The 27,409-nt window shown below is 36.7% G+C and overlaps 2 protein-coding genes and 1 pseudogene across 3 annotated transcripts; all 3 read right to left on the reverse strand.

Annotated features, from left to right (window-relative positions):
* Window positions 1-281: 281 nt before the first annotated feature.
* LOC309474778 lies at window positions 282-8,289 on the reverse strand (annotated as a pseudogene). Its single transcript, XR_014211669.1, has 2 exons — window positions 8,212-8,289; window positions 282-1,959 (listed from the first exon to the last, which is right to left on the reverse strand). The product of XR_014211669.1 is annotated as an uncharacterized misc_RNA (transcript).
* A 479-nt stretch (window positions 8,290-8,768) lies between these two features.
* Window positions 8,769-13,030, reverse strand: LOC309474774 (uncharacterized protein). Its single transcript, XM_082137397.1, has 2 exons — window positions 12,901-13,030; window positions 8,769-11,855 (listed from the first exon to the last, which is right to left on the reverse strand). The coding sequence occupies exons 1-2, from the start codon at window positions 12,906-12,908 to the stop codon at window positions 10,067-10,069; spliced, it is 1,797 nt and encodes a 598-aa protein (XP_081993523.1). The 5' UTR covers window positions 12,909-13,030; the 3' UTR covers window positions 8,769-10,066.
* A 2,167-nt stretch (window positions 13,031-15,197) lies between these two features.
* Window positions 15,198-22,250, reverse strand: LOC309474775 (uncharacterized protein). Its single transcript, XM_082137398.1, has 2 exons — window positions 22,111-22,250; window positions 15,198-17,231 (listed from the first exon to the last, which is right to left on the reverse strand). Exon 2 carries the CDS (start codon window positions 17,223-17,225, stop codon window positions 15,561-15,563), a length of 1,665 nt encoding a protein of 554 aa, XP_081993524.1. The 5' UTR covers window positions 17,226-17,231; window positions 22,111-22,250; the 3' UTR covers window positions 15,198-15,560.
* Between the last annotated feature and the right edge of the window lie 5,159 nt (window positions 22,251-27,409).

The following is a 27,409-nucleotide window of genomic DNA, read 5'->3' on the forward strand; positions in this document are numbered from 1 at the left end:
AAAAAAAAAAGGCAAGTAACACTGAATTAAAGTCTGAAATAGTATTTAATTGTAGAAATGTGCTCAAATAATCTTTGTTTGAGAAATAAACTAGCAGGATTGCAGAAAGTGTAACCATGGACAGTGACAAGAAAATACAGAACAGTTCTTCATGTGTTACACAACTCATGAGGGTTAAGATCATTAATTCATATCTAATCAGCAATGATTTTGATTTTTTTCATAAAAAAAAAAACTGGTAGTGAACAACTTTGCAGTTTTTCAAAATGTAATAAAAAATGTTTTATTATGTATCCAGAAAGAAAGAAAATAACACATTTCTTTGCCTATTAATAGAAAACATCTGTTCCCCATAAATCCACTGAAGAATGTTAAACAATGAAACACAACAATCAGCCTATAGTTTATGGAAGCTTTTCTGTAATGTTAGATAACCGAGTTGGTATTTCTTTGACGGTTCAAGTCTTGACTGCCTCGCTTGTTCCTCCTCCATAACATACAGGCAATGAGACTGACAATGACAGCAGTGCAGACAATGCCTACAATGATAATGATTTTGTCTTTGGAAAGACCTTGACCCATAGAATCACCTCCACTTGTGTCCTCTATTTCTTCTGAGACTGTTGTGGGGTCTGATGCCGGTGCAGAGGTCATTTTGGTTGGGAAAGTGTGCAGTGAATGGTTGACCATGATGTCATCCTGCATCAGCTCTCTTACTGTACATTTCTACCTTTCAGGGATAGAAGAGTATCACAAGTCACAAACGTAAGGTTTTTCATTTTTTCTGAAGACTGTCCAAGCCAATCCCGAAAAGGATATCATTGTCACACCTCCAGGGATTTTGAGAAAGTATAATATTATCAACTATAGACAATGAGTTTAGAAATTCTTTTGGCAAGTTTGGTAGATAATTGTTTTGAAGCTCCAGGAGATTTAAGCGAGACACACTCTCCAAGAGTTTTATGGGTATGTGCTGTATTTGATTATTCTCTATAGATATGTTAGCTAACTTGGGAATGCCTTTGAATATCCCCGCCTCAATACTAATTAATCGATTAGTGTGAAGAGAGATCTCCTCTAGCTCCATCAAGCCATTAAAAGCGCCAGGAGAGATGTGCTGAATCCTGTGCTGAATTCTCATACAGTGATATCTCAGTAAGGTAAGGAAGGTTAAAAAAGATTGCACTGGGAAGCAATGATAACCTATTGTTGGAGAGGTAGAGTTTCTTCAGCTTCTGCAAGTTTGAGAAAATATTTCCTGGTAGCTGTGTGATTTTGTTGTCTTGAAGATGCAATACCTCAAGGTTTACCAAGTCATCAAGGATGCCTGCTGGTATTTCTGTTACCTGATTTTGCTGGAGGAACAGGGCTCTGAGATTATTGAGTCCTCGAAAAGTACCGCTGGAAAGCTTTTTGATTGAGTTCCTTTGAAACATGAGCTGTTCCAGCTTTTCTAAACCCTGAAAAGCATCTTCTGGCAGAGAGGTTAGAAGGTTTCTGCTTAGGTCTATTTTGGTCAAATTTACAAGAGGGCTGAGAAGAGATGGTTGCAGAACATCTATTTTGTTGTTACTGAGCGTTAAAGTTGTTAATGTATGTAGATTCTGAAACAGATCTTTTGGCAGAGAGGTTAGCATTGTCCCACTGAAAGGCAATGAGATTGTGGGTTTTGTCAAATGTATGAGGTTCCACCTCAGTTATTCTTGAATCCTTGGCTACAAACATAGCGAGGTTCTCAGCGAAAGTCACAAAATCAGCTGGTTTTAATGATTGTATGCTGGTGTTGGTGATTAAGAGGGTACTGGTGGTTGGGGGGATGGAGGGTGGACATTTGTTTATTAAAAAGCCTTGACAAAGGATTTTGTTCGGCTTACACTGGCAGTTCTCCTGACATGCAGAGGCAACAGCATTCATGGCACACATGCCAAAGATCATGTACCACACCAAGTCCATTGACTCCTACAAGGAAAGCAAAACATATAACATTAGAACTAAGAACTACAAAGCTTTGTCAAATTCTGGTCTTTTTTATTATTTTTACTTTATTACTAATTTGCCTACGAAAAGCCATACAAAAAGCCTAAATCTGTCACATAGCAAATGTTGACACAGAAAAATGTGGACGGTTGGCTATTTGTGACAAAGCCTCTTGGTAAACCTTCCTGTTGAGACATAAATCATTCCTCCACCCATATGGCTTTTGGTTCTGTAATACAATGGTTAGATTGCAGCCACATTTATGCTTTACTCACATTTACCCCCATAACAAATTCTACAGGTTGTGTGTCTTATTTAAATGATTATTTGGGACATCCAGGGCATTCATAAAAAAAAAAAAAAAAAAAGTAAATATAAATATATATATATATATATATATATATATATATATATATATATATATATATATATAGCATACTCATTTGTTCCTGTGTAGTTATTCATTATATCTATCATTAATGAATAACTACACAGGAACAAATGAGTATGCAATATTACCATTAACTACAATTGACTAACAAGAAGTAAAAAAACTAACTACTTTAGGAATAAAAGACCTTCTGACCCTCTGTAGAACACTAATCTTCCAATAAATTAACTTTTAAGTTCACTAAAAAGACTGTGTAGTGGATGACCTTCATAAGACAGAATAATTTTTATCAGGAATCAGGAGTAAGGCCAATAATGGAAACAGCCTTTGTAATCATTTTATTAATCCTATTTTTTGTAATCTACAGTGATACTACATCCCCAGCAGAGCACTGCATAAAACAAATCTATTGACCAGGATTCCCTGATAGAATACATAAAGAAGCTTCCAACTAATGCAAATATAACTCAACTTCCTCAAAAAGAATAATTTTAATTGTGCCTCCTTAAAAAAAAAAAAAAAAAAAAAAAAAAAAATCTTCTGACCTTTAATTATCACTGGTAGGTAGCATCTCTTCTTTATTTCTTCTAAAATCAATGGTCAACCCCTTGGTCTTCTCCTTCTCCTCTTCACATTCAATTTTAGGAATTTACCATCACACCATGTAACAAATAACTCAACCTCTCTTCTAGTCCACATCATTACTTTGATTTATTAAACCCACAAGGGCAGTATCATCTGAAAACTTTTGTAGACAACAAGATGTCTGAGTTAGCCTATAGTCAGAGGTATGCAGTGCAAATAGAAAAGGTAATAAAACTGTGCCTTGTGGGGGCTCCTGTTTTGGTCAATATAATATCGGACATTTTATCACCCAGCCTACCGAACTGGGGTCAACATAGAAGATAAGCCAATACCAACATAGCTGTACTATGTAGTTTAAAATGCAACAATTTATCAGCAAAAAACACATAATCCTAAAAGAAATGGCAGACTACAAATATTGTGCAACATAAAAAGTATGGCATCACTCCCTCACCTTTTCTGTATAAAAATTGTAAAGGATCTTGAAAAACTGACACCTGTGTAACCCAGGTTACCAGTGGGTACTGGCAGAGACAGAAGGAACTTCAAATTAAATAACAGATTAAAAGTATGAAAACTTATGACAGCGAAAATATAAGACTGCAAACAAATTAATTAATGATATAACATTTTTAAATATTGAATATTATAAATATATCCAATAGCATTATCTCCCTGTGCAAAGCCTCCAATGAGATCGCATTTTGAGTGACATCAGTATAACGTCCACTATCGCGGCACTTTTAGAGAGCAGCGTAGCCTGGGAAAACCCAGACAACTTCCGGCAAATTTAGATTTGCTCTGCAAGTAGTCTGGCAAAGAGCTCATTCAAGCCCATTTCTAATCCGTCGAAATCGCGGCACCAATCAGAAACGTTGGGGCGGGCTTTACACAATGACGATCGCTCTGATTGGTTTTAGGTCTATCCAATTGCGCCCAGAGGCATTTGAGCGACGTCCGTTGGTGAAGCGCACCAACTTTTAAATGCATTATTATATTCAAATTGCAAACACATGAGGACAGTCTCCATTAAAGACCCACTGGCAGATGAACGTGCTACTACATTTCTCTCCGAAACGGTGGGAAATTAAATTAGATTTAATAGAGGATTTTAACTGTGACAAGATGATTGACAGGGCAGTTTAAGTGACAGGATGCACGCGACAGATCCGTCCGATAAAGATGACGAAGTAGTAACAAAGCTTGCCTACTTTTTTGCTACACATTCAAAAGTAAATACCTTTTCTTCACAAAAAGAGTACATACTTTTATGGCGTAGTATAACTTAGGCGAATTGGGACGCAGCATATGGCTTTACATGATGACGATCGCTCTGATTGGTTTTAGGTCTATCCAATTGCGCCCAGAGGCATTTGAGCGACGTCCGTTGGTGACGCCCCTTTGGAAATGAGTTATTAATGAAGCTTTGCCAGACCATAACTCAGTTACTACTGAGAATGGTCTGGTTTTAACCAGGCTATAAGAGCAGCGCATTCTAGATCTTTCTTTTTCTCCATGAACCTCTGACGCGAGCGGATGCTTGTTGCTGCTCCGGGAGATTTAAAACTTCAAACTGAGTGAGAAATGATGGTTCAGAGAGAAGCAGTGCATGTTTGAGAGTGACATTTTGGAACGTGTACATCATCTGGAACTTCCCTGGTTTTTCCGATGTACATGTAAACGAGTTCCTTGGCCAGGTTTTTTTCTTCTGCTTTTGTTTCCATGTGAGTTCTGTGATGTTCAGCTGATGAATGTGATCCACTCTGCAATGTGAATCGAACGACGTGTGAATCATTCCTGGATTGTCTCAACGCTTCCCGTATGCTTATTGGTGGGGTTGGACTGGCGAGCCGCCCGTTCATCGAATCCTTTGATTTCCCTGTTGAAAGAGAAACAGAAACTGAACTTGAACGGTAGGAGTAGAATTGCACATTGATTCATTTTGTCCCATCAGGGATAGAATTGGACAACTGAATTAAGCACCTCATGGACTTTTGGGACTGAGTTTATGAACTGATCTGTTCATTTGAGAAAACATTTGACTTTTGGACAATTCGGGGTATTTTGCGTTCAGAGTGAACGAAATTTTGTTTTGTTTTTGTTTGACTTTTTATTGAAATCTGTGTTGAGGTTATATGGGTCATTGTTCTATTAGTTGATTAACTAAAATAACAATCTAACAACAAGGTATTAAAAGAAAGACAATAAGTCAATTAGATGGTTAATACTTAAACATATTTGGCTATTCTAATTATTGACTCATCAAATTCAATCTAGAGAGAAGTACCAACTTACCTTAACAACGAGAAACCGCCATGAAACCTTGAAAGGAATGTTACGAACCTCACTGTTAGTCTAGGGGTTAAATGAAGTCGTAACAAAAGGTAAATAAAAAAAAGTCTGACGGTCACATCAATCCCCTGATCCAGAAAAGCACAAACACAAAATTAAACAAGTAACTTATTTTATTAATAACAAAGGAATCAAATCTTCAGGAGAGGGCCAGGCCAACATAACAAACAAAAAGTCCTCTAACTAAACACGGAACTCTAAATAACCTTAACAAAAAAACAAAAACAAAAAAAACAAACAGAGTCTTACCTATCTCCCTGTCTACCATAAACATAAGCAAAATCTTAAGTTCAAAGAAAATGGCACCCTCTCCCTAACGCTTCCAAAGAAAGGCAAACAAAGGTATTTACATAAATTAGAAAATAACACAAAAGAATCATAAACACACCCACCATAGCGTTCACACGCTCTCTCTAGTTTATAATTGAAAAATTCATTCACAAAGTTAAGAGGTAATAAAGACCGCACTCGGTCACACTGAAATATACAAAAGAAAACCAGTCTGGATCAGGACAAAGAGTGAGCGCGTAGCCGTCAGCACACCAGCTTTGTTTCTTTGCAGTCTTATACGTTGGATCTCTGTAGCGTTCACTCAGTACTGATGAATGATGAACATCAGCTGGAATCCAATTAGCGATCTATAACAGGGAGAGACAGAAAGAGCGAGAGAAGAGAAAAAAACATGCAATGCATAACTTGCCCATCACTCTCCCAAGAGCGCACAATTCACAAATACGTCCACAGGACGTAACAGGAGGAAAGGGGTAAAAATCAACCACATTGAGTATAACTTCTGTATTCATTCCTTTTCATTTTATTGTTTCAACATAAATTTAAACTTGTTCTTACCTCATCTTGGTTTGTCTGAGTATTCACTGCTGCTGCATCATCTCTCACGAACCTATTTTTATGAGCTCACTGGTCCGTTAGTAAGTTTGGCACAAAGTTGTTATCACGTGTAACGGGTTACACATGTCTGCTCAAATGACCAAGGATAATCCTTTCAGAACATTTCATGTCATTTGAAATCAAAGCTATGGGTATCAAATTGTTTAATCTACTACCCACATTGCCATGTTTTAAAATAGGAACAACATGATTCGTCCTATTTTAACGATCTAAGCGCATGGTCTAAAGCGCTTGTTCACTTTTGCTAGTTTAACGACAGGAAAATGGTCGGCATGCCCGGCACATTGTCTAAAAGGGTTGTCCCTATTCTCTTAATGAGTAATGGGTGTGTTTTGGGCTTTACGTGCAAGAATCCAATCAGAGTCTCATATCCCATTCCCTTTAAAAGCCAGTTGTGCTCGCGCCATGGCAGATTTGCAATTAACATGACGGAATTTGCAAGTGGAAAGACTTAACGCGTCTCCAGAGAGGAAACTGATCTGCTATGCTCATACGGGACAAGCCGGATTCCACCATATCTTTATGTACACAATAATAATCTTTTACATTGTAATACTTTTATTTTTCATATTTAAAAAATGTTGTGTGCTGCTGCGTGTCCCTGTGTGTGTAATGTAATTAAGCAATTAAGTGTAAAAGCAAAGTGTATATGCGTGTTGTGGACCCGCCTATAGGCGCATATTACTAACGCGCTCTATAAATAACAAAAAAATAAATAATTTATTTCGAATATTGACTTTAGACCAGGTTTCAGTTGGTCTATTTCAGTTGCGCCAACAATGCGCCCAAACACACACAATTTTCAGACCAGCACGCGGGAAGTTTTAACAGGATTGTAAACGCAACACTATTTTTGGTTCAATTACATTTATTCATTTTCAACATTTAGTAATTTATGTGTAATAAACAATTTAAGTGGACTTACCTGTACATTATTTTTTGGAAAAAGACAAGGTCAAAGAAAAAAGTGGTAGAATGATGTATTAACATTAACATGAGTCATCACTTCCAAAATCTTACAAACCCCCCAAAAGCTTATAATGAATTCAGTCAATATTAGGGAGGTACCATGCTTTTCACATTTGAAAACTGTTCCAAATAGTAGGCCTACTTCTTTCTGAATGATTTGGTAATACTTGAGTCCTAACTAGCAGGTTATCATGATCTTTACTTTATAATGAATTATACATTGTGCATTATTCACATTAATTAGAACCTATATAGTAGTTCTTAGTAGTCCTCTGGCTCTGAGAGGTATGAAAAAATTATAATTGTTGATTAGCTAATAGTGAACTACCTCATTCAACAGAGCGCTATTACTATACTGTATTCTAAAGTGTTACCGGAAATGCACCTGATCAAGACAATGACTAATGTTTCTCTCCTTTCTTTTAATAAACAGGATCCATATTTTCAGTTTTCTCAACTTTGGATAATGTGTATTAGAAATTATTATTAAATAATAATAACAATGCTCTTATTAAAACATATACCATTACTTTGCTTCTGATATTGCCTTTGCACATATATTTAACAGAAACAAGAATATATGAAAGCATGCAATTTTAGATCAGAAAAATAAATAAATTAAAAGCACATGGAAAAAGTTTCATAATCTGTTCCAGGAAAACCAAACCACAGTCTGTGAGAGTTGGAACATTTAACTGTGGAGTCTTTCAAATACTTCCAGCTATTATTTGTAGTTATTTTCCTTTTTTAATTTTTTTTATTGCCTTTGTTATTGAGATAATAATAATTATTATTATTATTGGTCAGACATTCAATAACCATTTATTTCTGATTTGAAAGTACTGTATATGTTTTAGTAAAATATGTAGTAAAGACATGACTGTCAATTACTTTTTTTATTTCTGTAATTCATTATTAATATTTAAGAATGAGCAAAAATATTTAGTGCACTGTAACTGTAATCTGCATCTCAAAAAATCAGTTTAAAGTAATAAGAGCCAAAAACAAATTTGTACAAATTATCTTACCCTAGAACTTGGAAGTTTTGTCAGAGATATCGGTGCTTTGCTCTCCTCGTTTTGCAAAGCGTTTCCCAGAACTCTTTTAAACAGCTGTGTAACGAAATCAGCTCAAATGAGGGGAATGTATAATTAATAATCAATAATTAATCATTAATAATAATCATACTGGTTATGAGCCACATTACCTACACATTTTAAATCGCCCAAAAAGGGAATACATAGCCCATATATTTTTATCTCCATATATAGATAATTAACCACAACGAATTACAATCAATTATGAATATACAGATGGGCTATAGATCAAATTTGTGAATGCCTACAAAATTAATGTCACATCGAATAATTCGTTCGTCCGCCAAACGAATTATGCGATTTTCTTATCGACTCTCAAGGAGGATTCTTCTTATAAACTCTCAAGAAAGGCTATTCCTCTGGCCATGAGGAATAACTTTCTTGTTTTATAAGATTATTAACTTGTAGGCTGATCAACAATATAAAGCTTGTAGCTAAGATCACACATTTAAGAGGCTTTGTTCTATGAACAGCAAACAGAGACAATCAAGCATATAATGTTTTTTTAATAAATGAAACTATAAACATACAACTACATCTAACAAAGAATACATATATGAATAGTATAATGAAAGTAAAGAAAGAAAGAAAGTAGATCACAGAATGGCAAACATATCACAAACAATGAACCTTTGAGAACCAGCAAAGAATCAAAATCACCTTAAGCAGGGGCAGACAACCTTAACGCATTTAAACCTTGAAAAAGATAATATTTGCATTAAGCTTTGTTGCTGAACAGGAATACGTGTGTGTGAGTGTCCGTTCTCGGTGTGTCCGTTAGTTGGAAGTGTTCTTTTGTTTCTTCCGGAGCTTGTGTCGTTCGAAAGGAAGTTCAAACAGTTCCCTTGTAAGTAGAGTTGCCGAAAAATTCAGTTTAAGTCCGTTTCGCTCGTAGGTAGAAATGAATGAACACGAGACTAAAACAAGGCAAGAAGCCGGAGATCCGACTAATACAAAAAGCTAAGAAGCAAAAGTAAAACACAAAACAAAACGGAGAGCGGATAAACTTGAAGAAGAGGAGAGAAGACAAAGCAAAGACAAGACAAGACCAAACAAGAACTAAGGAACAACCATGGTGTGTGCATCCTTCTTTAAGGAGTTCGAAGCCCACCCTTCTTTTGGGTAGTTAGACCAATCGGATTAAGAAATTGGGTAAAATTGATAGTGATCTTTTTGAAGTTCACAGTGGAGTTTGGAGGTGGTTCTGTTAAACTTCCACTCGGCCACAAACGTGTCAAAGGGACAATTTGATTCAGACTCATCGGCGTTAAGCTGTGATTTACATTTATGAGGTCGATGGTTAAAAGCATTTCTGAATCTTAAAATGATAAGTCATCGTGAGTTTGTCCATATGCTACAGTTGCAATGTTTTCTTTGTCAGATTCCTTTCTGCCTCTTCATGTCTTTCTGGTTATCCTCTTTCCAGTCAACTGTTGACTACACTGCTTTGTACAAAATCTCTCATATACTCACCCACATTATTTGGAAATGAGTTGGTGGGAGTGGTTTTGGAGCCCCACCCTTGTGCTGCTCTTTAAAGGGGCAGGAAGTTTGTGTAAACTTTCTAGTCTACACAAGGCTGAGAATGCTCCCTTGATTGATAGTGGGATTGATAGAAAACGGACTATTTTTAGCAACGTTTTTGAAGTTGGACACAAAATATGTAGAATACATCTCTCTCATACATATTATAGGCGCATATGACCAGATTCTAGACACAAGTTACACTGTGTGCACTAAAAATAAATGAGGTAAGAGGACACATGCTACCAATTACATGAGGTCTTTAATTCATTTTAAATGTGGTGGTGAGCTCTGGTGTAGTTGTCATATGGGTAGTTGTTGATGGTACTGTGGTTATAAATTTGGTGGTAACTGATGTAGTTGTCAAGGGGGCAGTTGTTGGTTGAAGCATAGTTATTGATACCGTGGTGGGGACTGATGTAGTCCTCAGAGCTGTAGTCGTAGCAGTGGTGGTTGGTGTGGTTGTGGTTGGAAGCAAAGTTGTGAGTTGAGTAGTTGGTGTTGTGGTCATGACTTGTGTGGTTGCCTGGGTTGTTGTTGTTTGAGTTGTTACTGGAATTGTTGTTGGAGTAGGTGTGGTTGTTGTTTGTAAAGCAGTAGTTGTTGTAGGTGCTGCTGTTGTCGAGGTTAACTTTATTGTTGAGACACCTGTGGTCATGGGAACAGTACTTGTAAGGACAGTGGTGGTAGTTGGTAAAGTTGTGAGGCATATTAATTGCTCTTCTGTTAAAGAGGATATTAATTGATTTTCCAGGTCTTTTGGGGACTCACAGGCATCTGAAGGTTTTGATTTAATCTTCTCTTCATTGTTCTTTATCCATTCAAAGAATGGCAAAAGGTTACAGTCACACTGCCATGGGTTCTTGTAAAGGTATAGTTTATTGAGTTTTGGAAGAGCATCCAAAACATCTCCAGGGAGGCTTTGTAGTTTATTATTTCCCAGTTTAAGTGTTAAAAGAGACTGAAGTTTTTCAAAGTCCTTTTGTTGTAATGACTTTAAATTGTTATTTTGAAGATTCAGTTCAGTAAGTTTCTCAAGACCTTCAAAAAAGTCTCCAGATATCATTGAAAACTGGTTCAATGAAAGGTCTAACTTCTTGAGCTTCTTAAGTGGGCTGAAAACTCCACGTGGTAAGTCAGTGAGATTGTTATGGCTTAGACTCAGTTCAGTCATTTTAGGCATTTCTCCAAAAAGGACAGGGGGAAGACTTATAAGTTGATTGTTATGCAGAGTTAGAGTCTTTAATGAAGAGAAACCAACAAAAAGATATTGCTGCAGTTCAGTCAAAAGATTGTGGTCCAGAAAGAGTTTGGATAATATACTTTTGTGTGGAAACAAATCAGATTTTATAAATGAGATTTTGTTGTTTTGCAAGGCTATCTCTCTCAGATCAGGGAGAGAATCAAAAATCCCATCAGGCATAGTGGTCAGCTGGTTGTCATAAAGCCTGAAAATTTGCAAGTTCTTAAGTTTGGAAAAAAGAGATGCCGATACAGAACTAAGGTTGTTCCTTGCAAGATGAAGAAGTGTGAGATTCTCTAAACTGTCAAATGTCCCCTCCTCAATAGAGCTAATCTCATTCGCATATAGACTTAGTTCTTTAAGCTTTTTAAAATAATCAAATAACCCATTTTTAAGGCTATGAATTTTGGCATTTTTCAGAGCAAGTGTTTCAAGGTTGCTGAGATCCTTAAAAACACCCACAGGTAATGATGTCACATCTGTGCCAGATATCTCAATGGTTGTGACATCAGGCAAACCCTCAAAGGCTCCGACCTCTATGGACGTAGTTGAAGTATAGAGAAATTCGATTTTCCTTATTTGAGGGTTTTTAGAAAGAGCTCCTTTTGGTATGACAGGAATCTGACTGGTTACAAAAAATATTTCATTGGCTCCATCTTTAAATTTTTCGGGAATTGCTGCCACAGTTTTGTCATACACGTCTTTATTTTTGCAGTCTTCACCTGGTTGACATATATCTACAGTGCACCTCCAGTGCAAGTGCACAAGTATGTAAATGAATACTAGTGCACTTTTTAAATGGATATGCCTGTTGAAGAACAAAACAGTAACACCAAATTTAGTTTTTAGTTCAAAGCCATACAAAGCAACCTGTATAGCCTGAAAATCTAAAATAACTACGATAAATTATGTTCCCATGACTCAGGGACACAGGGCCGTAACCACAGACACTGAGGGGGACAAGTCCCCCTTAATCATTAGAAACAGACACATTTTCTCACCCAATATTTGATTCTTTTGATCTGATTTGGTTATTAATGCTGCTTTGCTGAAATCCATCATGCACCACTCTGTTTGTTGTTAGGGTGACAAAAAGTGTTAAAAATTAAATTTTTAGGCTGCTCTGCCTCAGCTGTCTAACAGTGCTCAATGTCAGAATGATTGAGATGGCAAATCAAATCAAAGAAGGCAGGGCTTACTGTTCACAGAGTACAAAGTACAAATTCAATTGCAACACTTTAGTTTAGTTGCGTGGTAAGGTCATCCAAAAAATGAAAATTCTGTCAATTATTTACTTATTATTTTAAGTTGTAACAAACCTGTTTTTATTCATTTCTTGTGTGGAACACAAAAAATATATATATATTGAAGAATGTGGGTAAGCAAACAGTTTCTGGTCCCCTATTGACTTCCATAGTATTTTTATTTTATTTCTCTACTGTGGAAGTCAATGGGGACCATCAACTGTTTGGTTACCAAATTCCATCATAATATCTTCCTTTATGTTCAACAAAATAAATAACTTCATGCATGTATAGAACAACTTGAGGGTGAGTAAATAATGACAGAATTAGCATTTTTTGGGAGAACCATCCCTTTGAAATAAATAAATAAAAAACAATAATTTCATAAACAAACAAACAAACAAATCTCTTACTGCTTACAAGTCACTGAATTTACACCAAATAAAAAAATTAATATTATTATTTATAAATAATGCATACAAATAAAATTATAGTCTGAAAAAATAAAATGTTTCCACTCCTTCACAATACTGAAAACTAGCAAGCATTTTTTTCTGTTATATTCCTGACCTGTATTTGTCTCATTAAATGGAAAATAATTAAAATTACCTGTTCATCTCTGTTGAAGCTGAATTACTTTTCAGAATGTGTTCCCAGAAGAAAATATAAGTATATGTGTTGCTCTACTCTTATCTATGTAACCGTATGCTTCTGTAGTCTGCGTTGTGTTGGAAATCAGTGAAGAACGACAGGAGAGCGCCGGATTGGGTCTGCATAGAGAATGTATTTTTATGTAGACAGGCCGTTACGCCAGCTTCAGCTCACACATCAGCAACATCTCCTCCTTACAGACCCTTTTTAATGTAATTTTAGAAACACTTGTTTAAACAATTGTAGAACAGCCTTAAATGTATATTAACAGGAAAATCTTGTGAAATAAAACCATTTTAGCATCGTTACATCTACACATCCCAAGTGTTTACTGCATGGCTATAAGGCAGCAGAAAGGGTGTGGACAGTTCGTTTTCTGTTTGAAGAGATAAGAAAGTGGAACCATCCAACTCACTTTCAAAAGGTATCTCAAAACACAATTATTTAGAGACATTTCTCTGTTTATTTAATTCTCTTCTGTCATCTTTTTAAAAATATTATTTCTTATCTTTATTATTTTGTGGGCATTTTTAGACTGTTCATTTCCTTTAAAGGAGAACTCCGGTGAATTTTTAAGTTAATCTTGATCGTTTTACCTTTGTGAGTACTGTCTATAGAAAAAAAAACGAACCGGATCGGTGCTTGCAACGCGGAGCTGTTACAGTTAATGCCCAGAGCTCCCATTCAGCTAAAACGGCAGTTTTGGGGGCATCGACCTAAAGAGTGTCTTTGTGCCTCTTAACAGACACAAAATGCAATTAAAATGTCTGTCCAACATGAACAGGGCCCTTACATGACAACAAGATGCATTTAGCAACTTAGCCATTGTGTAAACTCACCTAAATAGTGTTTTAGACGGCTAGCTGTAGTCTCGCGCTGAAGTCCCGTGGGAACTCAGTTGTAGCCGGAAAAAGTGCGCGTGATTTTTTTTTTTTAAACCACTTCAGCGGAAATCCCGCCCTGCAGCTGATTCTAAGGTTTTCATTGGTCATGTCAATCGTCACTGTAACCTAAACCAATTAAATCAGCTGCAGGGCGGGATTTCCGCTGAAGTGGTTTGGGGGGAAAAATCATAGATATCATATAAAGGCTAGATGTCTCGTCCGCGCTGCTGGCCAATGGAGCTCGACATCCGCACACGGCGGCCATCTTAAGACAGGGTGCTCGCTCACTCATAACATGGTGCATGTACTTTTAAATAACCATAACTTGCTCAATTTTCTACCGATTTTCAAACGGTTTGGTTTGTTATAAACGTCAGAGATGTAGCTATTATACTGCACACATATGAATAATTATGTTCAAAATGTTTAAGCATTCAGAATTATAGCCACGTTAATAACGTTTGTAAGAAACCAAACCGTTTGTAAATCCGTCCAGATTTCAGCGAGATAAGAGGATTTGTGTGCGTGCTGCTCACTCACCTTAATTCACAGAGCCCTGTCCTAAGATGGCCGCCGGTGATGCCGGAAGTGACTCCGCCTTAAGACATCTAGCCTTTATATGATATCTATGGGAAAAATCGCGCACATAGTGCAGGTGGGAGGAGCGTCGTGTTCCGGCTACTACTGAGTTCCCACGGGACTTCAGCGCGAGACTACAGCTAGCCGTCTAAAACACTATTTAGGTGAGTTTAAACAATGGCTAAGTTGCTAAACGCATCTTGTTGTCATGTAAGGGCCCTGTTCATGTTGGACAGACATTTTAATTGCATTTTGTGTCTGTTAAGAGGCACAAAGACACTCTTTAGGTCGATGCCCCCAAAACTGCCGTTTTAGCTGAATGGGAGCTCTGGGCATTAACTGTAACAGCTCCGCGTTGCAAGCACCGATCCGGTTCGTTTTTTTTTCTATAGAAAATACTCACAAAGGTAAAACGATCAAGATTAACTTAAAAATTCACCGGAGTTCTCCTTTAAGCATGAATATGTCTCTGCAAAGTTGAAATATAGATAAAAGTCCCCTAAATAGCAGTATAATTTCTTAGATGGGAATATGGAAAACATTTTAAAGACTACACTAATTGTTGGTCTCATAATATCAAATTGTTAATAGCTACATCATATAAATAGAATGGAAAATAATATTGGCAAAACATATGTCATGTGTTTGGTTTCACTCAGAAATTGCTTGTAAACAATGAATTGCAAAGAAATGGCAAGAAACACACTGAATTAAAGACTGAAATAGTATTTCATTGTAGAAATGTGCTCCAATAATCTTTGTTTTATTTACAACTTTGATATATATATATATATTTTTTTTTTTTTTGCTATGAGAAAAAACAAACAGAATTACAGAAAGTGTAACCATGGACAGTGACAAGAAAGAAAATACAGAACAGTTCTTCATGTGTTACACCACTCATGAGGGTTATGATCATTAATTCGAATCTAATCAGCAATGATTATGATTTTTTTTCATTAAAAAAACTGGTAGTTAACAACTTTGTAGGTTTTTTAAATGTAATACAAAAATGTTTTATTATGTATCGAGAAAGAAAATAACACATTTCTTTGCCTATTAATAGAAAACATCTGTCCTCCATATATCCACTGAAGAATGTTAACAATGAAACACAACAATCAGCCTATAGTTTATGGAAGCTTTTCTGTAATGTTAGATAACCGAGTTGGTATTTCTTTGACGGTTCAAGTCTTGACTGCCTCGCTTGTTCCTCCTCCATAACATACAGGCAATGAGACTGACAATGACAGCAGTGCAGACAATGGCTACAATGATAATGATTTTGTCTTTGGAAAGACCTTGACCCATAGAATCACCTCCACTTGTGTCCTCTATTTCTTCTGAGACTGTTGTGCGGTCTGATGCCGGTGCAGAGGTCATTTTGGTTGGGAAAGTGTGCAGTGAATGGTTGACCATGATGTCATCCTCCATCAGCTCTCTTACATTTCTACCTTTCAGGGATAGAGGAGTATCACAAGTCACAAACGTAAGGTTTTTCACTTTCTCTGAATACTGTCCAAGCCAATCCCGAAAAGGGAGTATATCATTGTCACACCTCCAGGGATTTTGAGAAAGTATAATATTATCAACTATAGACAATGAGTTTAGAAATTCTTTTGGCAAGTTTGGTAGAGAATTGTTTTGAAGCTCCAGGAGATTTAAGCTAGACACACTCTCCAAGAGTTTTATGGGTATGTGCTGTATTTGATTATTCTCTATAGATATGTTAGCTAACTTGGGAAGGCCTTTGAATATCCCCGCCTCAATACTAATTAATCGATTAGTGTGAAGAGAGATCTCCTCTAGCTCCATCAAGCCATTGAAAGCGCCAGGAGAGATGTGCTGAATCCGGTTCCTACTGAGCACCAAAAGGCGAATCTCAGTTAAGTTACTGAACACATTTTCCTCAAGGTGGGTTAACATGTTGTCGTACAGCCAGAGCTCCTGCAGGGCCATTGGACCAAAAGTTCCAGGCATTAACCTACTGAGTTGGTTCTCGTACAGTGATAGATGAGTAAGGTTAGGAAGGTTAAAAAAGATTGCACTGGGAAGCAATGTTAACCTATTGTTGGAGAGGTAGAGTTTCTTCAGCTTCTGCAAGTTTGAGAAAATATTTCCTGGTAGCTGTGTGATTTTGTTGTCTTGAAGATGCAATACCTCAAGGTTTACCAAGTCATCAAGGATGCCTGCTGGTATTTCTGTTACCTGATTTTGCTGGAGGAACAGGGCTCTGAGATTATTGAGTCCTCGAAAAGTACCGCTGGAAATCTTTTTGATTGAGTTCCTTTGCAACATGAGCTGTTCCAGCTTTTCTAAACCCTGAAAAGCATCTTCTGGCAGAGAGGTTAGAAGGTTTCTGCTTAGGTCTATTTTGGTCACATTTACAAGAGGGCTGAGAAGAGATGGTTGTAGAACATCTATTTTGTTGTTACTGAGCGTTAAAGTTTTTAATGTGTGTAGATTCTGAAACAGATCTTTTGGCAGAGAGGTTAGCATTGTCCCACTGAAACCTAAGGCAATGAGATTGTGGGTTTGGTCAAATGTATGAGGTTCCACCTCAGCTATTCTTGAATCCTTGGCTACAAACATAGCGAGGTTCTCAGCGAAAGTCACAAAATCAGCTGGTTTTAATGATTGTATGCTGGTGTTGGTGATTAAGAGGGTACTGGTGGTTGGGGGGATGGAGGGTGGGAATTTGTTTATTAAAAAGCCTTGACAAAGGATTTTGTTCGGCTTACACTGGCAGTTCTCTGGACATGCAGAGGCAACAGCATTCATGGCACACATGCCAAAAATCATGTACCACACCAGGTCCATTGACTCCTACAAGGAAAGCAAAACATATAACATTAGAACTAAGAACTACAAAGCTTTGTCAAATTCTGGTCTTTTTTATTATTTTTTACTTTCTTACTAATTTGCCTATGAAAACTCAAAGCCATACACCAAGCCTAAATCTGTCATATAGCAAACGTTGACACAGAAAAATGTGAACGGTTGGCTATTTGTGAAAAAGCCTCTTGATAAACCTTCCTGTTGAGACATAAATCATTCCTCCACCCATATAGCTTTTGGTTAATGTCACATTTATGCTTTACTCACATTTACCCCACTAACAAATTCTACAGGTTGTGTATCTTATTTAAAGGTGCAGTGTGTGATTTTTAGCGGCATCTAGTGGTGAGATTTGCGAATTGCAGACAGTCAGTTACTCACTGCGTATCCCTCTAATTTCAAACTCGAATGAGAAGCTACGGCGGCCGACGTAGGATCGGAAGATGTCGTCTGACAGTCTGAGTCAGCAGAGAGGTTTCTTTATATTATATTTTATATTAAATTATATTTACTTAATTATTCAGTAAAACATCATGTTATTGCGATTGTTATTTTTACTTGTTCATCATTGTGTTAGTCTTTTATTCACTGGCTTTACCATAGCCTGTTTCCATGCTAGTTAGTATAAGATAAGACCTATGGATAAGAGCATCAAAGCAGCTAGGTAAGGGGAAATAGCTAACGTTACGATGTCCGAGTCGTCGTTCAGACAGCATGTTTTTTTCCACGTTTGCAGAGTCAGGGACAACCTGAGTATTCTGCTGCGTCTTTTTCTGCTGCTTCTCATTCAAGTTAGTGACGAAACGCGTTCTGTAGCGCAGCGCTGTTTGTTCGCTGTCGGCTACGGTAGAAACATGACGTCACGATATGTCGACCTTCATAGAAGGGGGTGGCCGGTGTTATGTAGATATAAATGACTCATTCTAAGGTAATAAAAACATAACGGTTCATTAAGTAAGGTCTTTATACACCACTGAAAACATAGTTATGGATCTTATATTGCATTTCTGTCAATAGATCCTCAGAAATATCACACATTGCACCTTTAAATGCTTATTTGGGACATCCAGGGCATTCATTAAGGACAAAGTTATATAATTATTCTTTATAGTTATAAAGAATTATAAACTATAAACTTTATAGTTATAAAGTTATATAATAATTATTATAATTAATTATATTAGTTATATAATTATTATTATATATACAGTGTATATATATACACAGTATATATATATATATATATATACAGTATATATATATATATATATATATATATACAGTATATATATATATATATATATATATACAGTATATATATATATATATATATGCAGTAACTACACAGGAACAAATGAGTATATGCAATATTACCATTAACTACAATTGACTATAAACAAGAAGTAAAAAAACCTAACTACAGTAGGAATAAAAGACCTTCAAAATCGCTCTGTAGAACACTGAGGCATCACTAATCTTCCACTAAATTAACTTTTAAGTCCACTAAAAAGACTGTGTAGTGGATGAGCTTCATAAGACAGAATCATTTTTTAATTTTGCCCTTGTTCTCTTTTCCACAATAACCTCAAGTGAACCAGGAGTAAGGCCAATAATGGAAACAGCCTTTGTAATCATTTATTAATCCTATTTTTTTTTGTAATCTACAGTGATACTACATCCCCAGCAGAGCACTGCATAAAACAAATCTATTGACCATGATTCCCTGATAGAATACATAAAGAAGCTTCCAACTAATGCAAATGGATCTCAACTTCCTCAGAAAGAATAGTTTTAATTGTGCCTCCTTAAAAAAGGCCTCTTCTGACCTTTAATTATCACTGGTAGGTAGTATCTCTTCTTTATTTCTTCTAAAATCAATGATCAACCCTTTGGTCTTCTCCTTCTCCTCTTCACATTAAATTTTAGGATTTTTTTTTATCACACCATGTAACAAATAACTCAACCTCCCTTCTAGTCCATATCATTACTTTGATTTATTAAACTCACAAGGGCAGTATCATCTGAAAACTTTTGTAGACAACAAGATGTCTGAGTTAGCCTATAGTCAGAGGTATGCAGTGCAAATAGAAAAGGTAATAAAACTGTGCCTTGTGGGGCTCCTGTTTTGGTCAATATAATATCAGACATTTTATCACCCAGCCTACCGAACTGGAGTCAACATAGAAGATAAGCCAAAACCAACATAGTTGTAATATGTAGGTTAAAATGCAACAATGTATCAACCAAAACATGTCGTTGTATTGTATTAAAAAAACAAAACAAAAAAACAACAAAAAAAACATAATCCTAAAAGAAATGGCAGACTACAAATATTGTGCAACGTAAAAAGTATGGCATCACTCCCTCACCTTTTCTGTATGCAAATTGTAAAGGATCTTGAAAAACTGACACCTCAAATGACCAAGGATAATCCTTTCAGAACATTTCATGTCATTTGAAATCAAAGCTATGGGTATCAAATTGTTTAATCTACTACCCACATTGCCAAGTTTTAGAATAGGAACAACAGGATTGGTCCTATTTTAACGATCTAAGCGCATGGTCTAAAGCGCAAGTGCACTTAGGTCCGAATCCACTTTTGATAGTTTAACAACAGGAAAAATGGTCGGGATGCCCGGCGCATGGTCTAAAAGGGTTGTCCCTATTCTCTTAATGAGTAATGGGTGTGTTTTGGGCTTTACGTGCAAGAATCCAACCAGAGTCTCATATCCCATTCCCTTTAAAAGCCAGTTGTGCTCGCGCCATGGCAGATTTGCAATTAACATGACGGAATTTGCAAGTGGAAAGACTGAACACGTCTCCAGAGAGGAAACTGATCTGCTATGCTCATACGGGACAAGCCGGATTCCACCATATCTTTATGTACACAATAATAATCTTTTACATTGTAATACTTTTTTATTTTTAATATTTAAAAATGTTTGTGTGCTACTGCGTGTCCCTGTGTGTGTAATGTAATTAAGCAATTAAGTGTAAATGCAAAGTGTATATGCGTGTTGTGGACCCGCCTATAAAAGTTTATTACTCGTGCGCTCTATAAATAACAAAAAAAAATATTTCGCTATTGACTTTAGACCAGGTTTCAGTTGGTCAATGGCGCAGTCTATATCAGTTGCCTCAAAATAGCAACGCACCAACAATGCGCCCCAAACACACATCGTTTTCAGACCAGCACGCCCATGGGCGCACAAATGGGCACACAAATGGGCGCAAATGCATTTGCTATTTAAACAACCTGGCGCAGGACGTGAAAATTATAACTGCGTCAGACTGAAACTAGCAAAAAACACTTGCGTCGCGCCTGGCGCCACATTGCGCCGTGTGTATGATAGAGCCCGATGTCTTCCACATTACCAGGGGTGCAGGAAGTTTTCGCAGGATTGTAAACGCAACACAATTTTTGGTTCATTTACATTTATTCATTTTCAACATTTAGTAATTTATTTGTAATAAACAATTTAAATGGGCTTACATTACAGGTTTTTTGAAAAAGACAAGGTCAAAGAATAAAGTGGTAGAATGATGTATTAACATTTGAGTCATCACTTTCCAAAATCTTACAAAACCCCCAAAAGCTTTTTGAATTTGAATACTGTTTCAAATAGTAGGCCTAATTCTTTCTGAATGGTTTGGTAATACTTGCATCATAACTAGCAGGTTATCATGATCTTTACTTTATAATTAATTATACATTGTGCATTATTCACATTAATTAGAACCTATATAGTTGTTCTTTCTTATTAGTCCTCTGGCTCTGGGAGGTATGAAAAAATTATAATTGTTGATTAGCTAATTAGACGGTGGGCCAAGTCAGTCTATCTTGTTTAGTTTTTGATTTGATAGTTACCCAGCAGCTGTCTGGCTAAATTTTTTTAATTTGGCTGTATGAATAATAAACAAAAAGATTACAGATTGTTTCAAACGGCAATTGTTGCACATTAAAGTATAAAAATAGATTTAATTTCGCTAGCTGATCACAAACGTTGGCCGGAGTGAGATCCAATCAAAGCTTGTTTTGTTACCTTGTTGAATTGATTTGGCCAATCACGTTATTCGTTGAACCGGCGTCATTCTGAAGCCATGAGTCTACAACCCAACCTGGAGAGGTTGTATCTCGGCAAGACAACGTCAAGGTAAGATTTGTTCAATGATTATACACCCATATATCTTGTTTACCGTTACCGGAAATGCACCTGATCAAGACAATGACTAATGTTTCTGTCCTTTCTTTTAATAAACAGGATCCATATTTTCATTGTTCTCAACATTGGATAATGTGTATTCAAGATTATTATTAAATAATAATAACAATAACAATGTTCTTATTAAAACATATACCATTACTTTGCTTCTGCTATTGCCTTTGCACAGATATTTAACAGAAACAAGAATATATGCAAGCATGCAATTTTAGATCAGAATTTTTTTTTAAAGCACATGGAAAAAGTTTTGAGACTTCATAATCTGTTCCAGGAAAACCAAACCACAGTCTGTGAGAGCTGGAACATTTAACTGTGGAGTTTTTCAAATACTTCCAGCTATTATTTGTAGTAATTTTCCTTTTTTTAATTCTTTTTAATTTATTTATTGCTTTTGAAGACTTTGTTATTGAGAGAATTATTTATTTTTTCAAGAAAAAAATAAGGCATTCAATAACCATTTGTTTCTGTTTTAGTAAAATATGTAGTAAAGACATGACTGTCAAATACTTTTTTTATTTCTGTAATTCATTATTAATATTTAAGAATGAGCAAAAATATTTAGTGCACTGTAACTGTAATCTGCAACTCAAAAAATCAGTTTAAAGTAATAAGAGCCAAGAACAAATTTGTACAAATTATCTTACCCTAGAACTTGGAAGTTTTGTCAGAGATATTGGTGCTTTGCTCTCCTCGTTTTTGCAAAAGCGTTTCCCAGAACTCTTTTAAACAGTTGCAATGTTTTCTTTGTCAGATTCCTTTCTGCCTCTTCATGTCTTTCTGGTTATCCTCTTTCCAGTCAACTGTTGACTACACTGCTTTGTACAAAATCTCTCATATACTCACCCACATTATTTGGAAATGAGTTGGTGGGGAAGTGGTTTGGAGCCCCACCCTTGTGCTGCTCTTTAAAGGGGCAGGAAGTTTGTGTAAACTTTCTAGTCTACACAAGGCTGAGAATGCTCCCTTGATTGATAGTGGGATTGATAGAAAACTGTTAACTGCAACATTTTTGAAGTTAGACACAAAATATACATCTCTCTCATGCATATTATATGTGCATGGGACCAGATTCTAGACACAAGTTACACTGTGTGCACTAAAAATAAATTAGGTAAGAGGACACATGCTACCAATTATATGAGGTCTTTAATTCAGTTTAAAGGCCCACTGAAGTGCCTTGGAACGCGCAGCTTTGTATGATGCGTTGACGTAACTTCCACTGAAACAGGAAGCTAACGCCCGTTTCACCGCACTGCACAGAGCACCACGCGCTATAGTGCTTTCACATATGATGCATTTGCAACTGATCCACGGCTGTACCACAAAAAACACTTTTTAATAGATAAAATAGTAAACTGTATATTAAAATGACCATGTTTCTAACATCTAACCTTATTTCTCTTTTTAGGCCTAACATGATAACACTTTGAAACACAATGTACTAAAACGTTCTGTCCTGTGTTTTTGAATGTTATATGTTGTGTTGCCATATCCCTTTGACTTTGGTTGTGTGAAAAAAACAAATATGGGAAATAAAACCAGACAGATGACTAATTAGTTTGAACCTTGTGATTAACAATGAAGTAATCATTAAAACAAAGTTTGCTTTACCTAGTAACAGAAGGGTTGCTTCTTCTTGGGGGAGATTCTCTGAGAACTGCTCGAGAGATCCTCCGGCCGTGATTAAAGCATTTAGAGGACATTTGCTGAAGTATGTTTGTCGGTTATTCCTGCGCAGGAAGTAACCTAGTTAGGGGAACAGGTATTTGCACCCAGCCGACGTCGATGTGTAGACATGACATCAAGTAAAGGATTAGACTCAGCCGCCGTCGATGTGTAGACGCGCTAGAGTATAGGATTGTTTAGCACCCAGCCGACGTCGATGTCTAGAAGCGCTAGGGTATAGGCAGAGCCATAGAGAGAGAGAGTTGCGACACTCTTTGATGTCGCCGCTATGGCTGTCACGTGGTTCATGTAAGCCCCAATAGTTCCAAAACGTACGCTGGCTGTCATGTTCTTCTATGGGACAGACAGCAGCGATTGCATTATTGAACGGTAAATATAAAATAAAACACACACCCAAGTACTTTTTCAGCTGTTATTGCATTTTGTTAATGTCAGTTTTGCATTTGGAGATAAGTTTTAGGCTATATTTTTGGAGGGAAAAGCTTAGTGTTCATGTTCGCATGGGTAGTAGCACTGGCTTTAGCGGCTCTAACTTAACTTTTCCATATCATTCATCTGATGATGGACGTCTCATGATATTTATTTTAGCACAACTGGGCTGTATTAGGCTATTGATTCCTGTGATTTTGCTTATAAATTTTGATTCAGCCATTAGCCTACCTTCGTGATCACGCAAAGAGGTCTGCCGTGGCGGTCCGTTCAGAATTCGCTTAGAAGCTAGCAGAGGTGGGACAAAGTCATTGTTATGCAAGTCACAAGTAAGTCTCAAGTCTTTGCCCTCGAGTCCCAAGTCAAGTCGAGTCAAAGATGAGGCAAGTCCCGAGTCGAGTCAAAAGTCAAAGCCAACAAGTCTCAAGTCGAGTCCAAAGTCCCACCATTTTAGTTTCGAGTCATTTCAAGTCCTCTTACCACAGAAATAAAATGTATACAAATCATGTATGTCTGTAAGATTTGTATTTATTTAAACCTCTTTTTATACAATGACATTAATCAAATACAGTAAAAAACAGAAAATGATATACATAAAATACATAAAAAACAGGGGGGGGGGGGGTGCAATTGTGATGCAATTATTAATAATTGTGATGTAATTTTTGCATCACAATAAGTGTATTGTGATTGTCAAAACATTTTAGTAACTAAACTGAATTTTATTAGGTTTAGTGACAACATGTTACAATGTTTACATGGTTCAATTTCTGGTAAGCTACGCTTTTTTATTATTTTAGTTCAATTCAATTATTGTGATTTGATTTAATATTGACTCATTTGGATAAATATTAGGTAGGCTACACAATATAGGCATTCATTTTTCTCAAGAAAAAAACAACTCACCTAATGCTGTAAACATACAGAGAGCCCTATCAGCTGGCAGGATTAAGTAAGGTTAAAAATAACACAAATATAAGTAAAAATATAATAAACATGCAATATAGTACACATATTTAGCAAAATACTCTCTATAGCTCTTTTTTTCTAGCCAACTAACGTGCAATAGCCTATTATGGTCATTAAATGGCTTTCCTGAGGTAAATGTTATGTGACATAATTGTTCTCCAACTGTTTTATTGACCCCTTTGATTGATGGGTCGATATTATGAATGAGGAATATACATTTCGGTAAGTTGTACTGTATCTTTCAACAGTGTTCATTCGTGTTTAACGTTATTTACTATCAGCTAGAGATGATCGGTTCACGTGCCGCTAGGGATCTGTCGTGTCACATTTACAAGCACCAAAAACGGTATTTATTGTCTGGATTTCGTAATAAAATTGACAGAATCTGAGAGCTGAGATTTTTTTATATCATAACTAACCTGCTCTGTCTAGTCTGTCGATCTCCGTGTCCTCTTTGCCTCGCGATTTTTCTGTGCGTGAGAAAATGGATGTGTGGCGTGAGAGCGTGTGAAAAGTGTCAATTGCGTGTGTCTCACGGTGAATGCTTGAGAGTTGGCAGCTATGTCAGCTAGTACATCCGATAAGGTGCTTAGCATTCGTTCAAATTCGTAGCATGCGTTGTTGCTTGTTGTGCTTCATTGGTTGTCTTGCAATGTGCCTGCTTAGATGCTGTCGAATCAAAACAACGTGGGAATACTGTGATTGGATGTCGTGCAGGCAGCGCGCGTGCTCTCTGCATGCATACAGGTGGTGCACATTTTTTCCACAGATGCAGATAAACTGAGAGCGGCGCGGCCGTGTGAACATTTTTTCCCCAGTTTTCATGGGAAGTAGCAAGTCTTCTCGAGTCAAAAGGCGCAAGTCCAAGTGAAGTCACGAGTCATTGATGTTAAAGTCCAAGTCGAGTTGCAAGTCTTTGTACATTTTGTCGAGTCGAGTCTGAAGTCATCAAATTCATGACTCGAGTCTGACTCGAGTCCAAGTCACATGACTCGAGTCCACACCTCTGGAAGCTAGCTCACTTCATCTGATGAAAGTGGCCACCCCCAGGACCACAACGTGAAACATGATCATGTTAAGACTAAGAATATTATTTTAAGATTAAGGCCATACACATTATCAAAACTATAACAGATTAAAAACGAATTTAAGCATGGCTGATACAAATGGGTTTTCAAATAAAATATTTTTTATTAAACAATGACAGACAACAAAAATGTGTGCTTGTGTGTGTGAACAAGAAAAACAAAAACCAGGGGCAGGTGATCCATGAAACAGACAGGACTGGTGATGGCCATAACAATCCTAAAGGTCCAGCATTGTTCTCACAAGCCGCTTCACTCAAGACAATAATAACATAATGAAAAGTTAGTATATCCCAAAAAATTAAATTAAATAAAAGTTGCTATAAAGGTGGTAGCGATTCATTACCGAACTCTTAGCTGACGAAGTCGCACTAGCTAACTAACGTTAGCTAGCAGGCAGTGCTTGAAAATTGGTTGAAACAACCAACATAAAATATAAATAATTACGCTGTGCATGTACAAATGAAGACCAGTATAAGCATCGCAAAGGGCCTCTGATACAATATAGACAGTTGACAATTCAAAAGAGGTCGATATTTCGGCAACTTAACTCTGGAACAACTCGACGCGCAGCAATGTAAGTGAATGGTGTCCAACGCCCACATGACAGTGTTTGGAACTATTCCGATCTTCATATCCCGGAAGTAGGCGGTTAAAAGCGCCGCCATTATTTACAACGGAGGTCTATGGGAGTGTCGCAACTCTCTCTCTCTATGGCTCTGGGTATAGGGTTAGACTTGGCGACGTAACCGACGTTGACTGTAGACGAAAGAGTATAAATAATATAGGACGTAGTTAGGTTTAGGGAAAAATCTACGACAAGAGCATTTGATTGGACAGAAGATGTGATGAGAAGCTGAAGTCCGCTGTGATGTCATAAGAATCCATGATCCATAGAGACTAAGTTTTGAATGCTTATATCTCCTATGCAAATTTTGGAACAAACCAGCTTATTCATAACCTTAAGGCTAACATATTCATACTAAAAGCTAAAAAACTTATATTTTGATTTCAGGGGGCCTTTAAGTTCTTCTGTGCTAAAGTTCACACTCAAAGTTATTTTGCTGACTATAATACAACTTATGGGAACATGACCAATGACTATCAAAACAAAAGCTGTAGAAAGTTATCATGATGATTTCAAAAGAATGTTCCATTGCTCTATAAATGTGGAGCCCACCCAAACTTATTTCCTTCTTCTTTTTTTTTTTTGTTGCAAGCGCTACTCATTTTTCTGCAATGGATTTTCCTTTATCTATGGTTCCTAATAGAAAAACATATGAATCACTGTCTGTGTGTGCGTATATTTTGCATATTTTATGCCAAAGGACTGATTACATTACTGTTCTATGGTCAGTGGGTCGAACACTCTTATAATTGCATACTAGTGTTTGGCTGGATTCACAACGCTACATTATATGCACATAAATTGATTATAAAGATGTGGAGGGGATATTTCCTCCAAGTTCAAATAAACAAATAAACAAATTCAAAATTGAACCCGACAACTCGTGTTCTCAATAAAGAATCCTGCTGAAGATACAACCAAGTCTCCTGGTCTTCGCTTCTGAGTTTTCTACAATCACAAATAAATCAACTGACTCTAAGCACAAATAGTACATATTATGATTACAAATTCTTTAACAAATCTTTTATATTATTTCATTAAAGGGTGAAGATGTCAATTTTTCTAGGCCGGGCATCACTTTTGGCCACTAGAAGCCATGATTTAAAACATGATCATGTAAGTTAGTCTGGTGCCAGAAGCTTCCAC

Source organism: Leuciscus leuciscus, assembly GCF_965113295.1.
Source record: "Leuciscus leuciscus genome assembly, chromosome: 14".
NCBI classification, from domain to species: Eukaryota; Metazoa; Chordata; class Actinopteri; order Cypriniformes; family Leuciscidae; genus Leuciscus; species Leuciscus leuciscus.

Coding starts and splice junctions, on each gene's coding strand:
- LOC309474775 (XM_082137398.1), bottom strand. CDS start 17,225: ATGGACCTGGTGTGGTACATGATTTTTGGCATGTGTGCCATGAATGCT.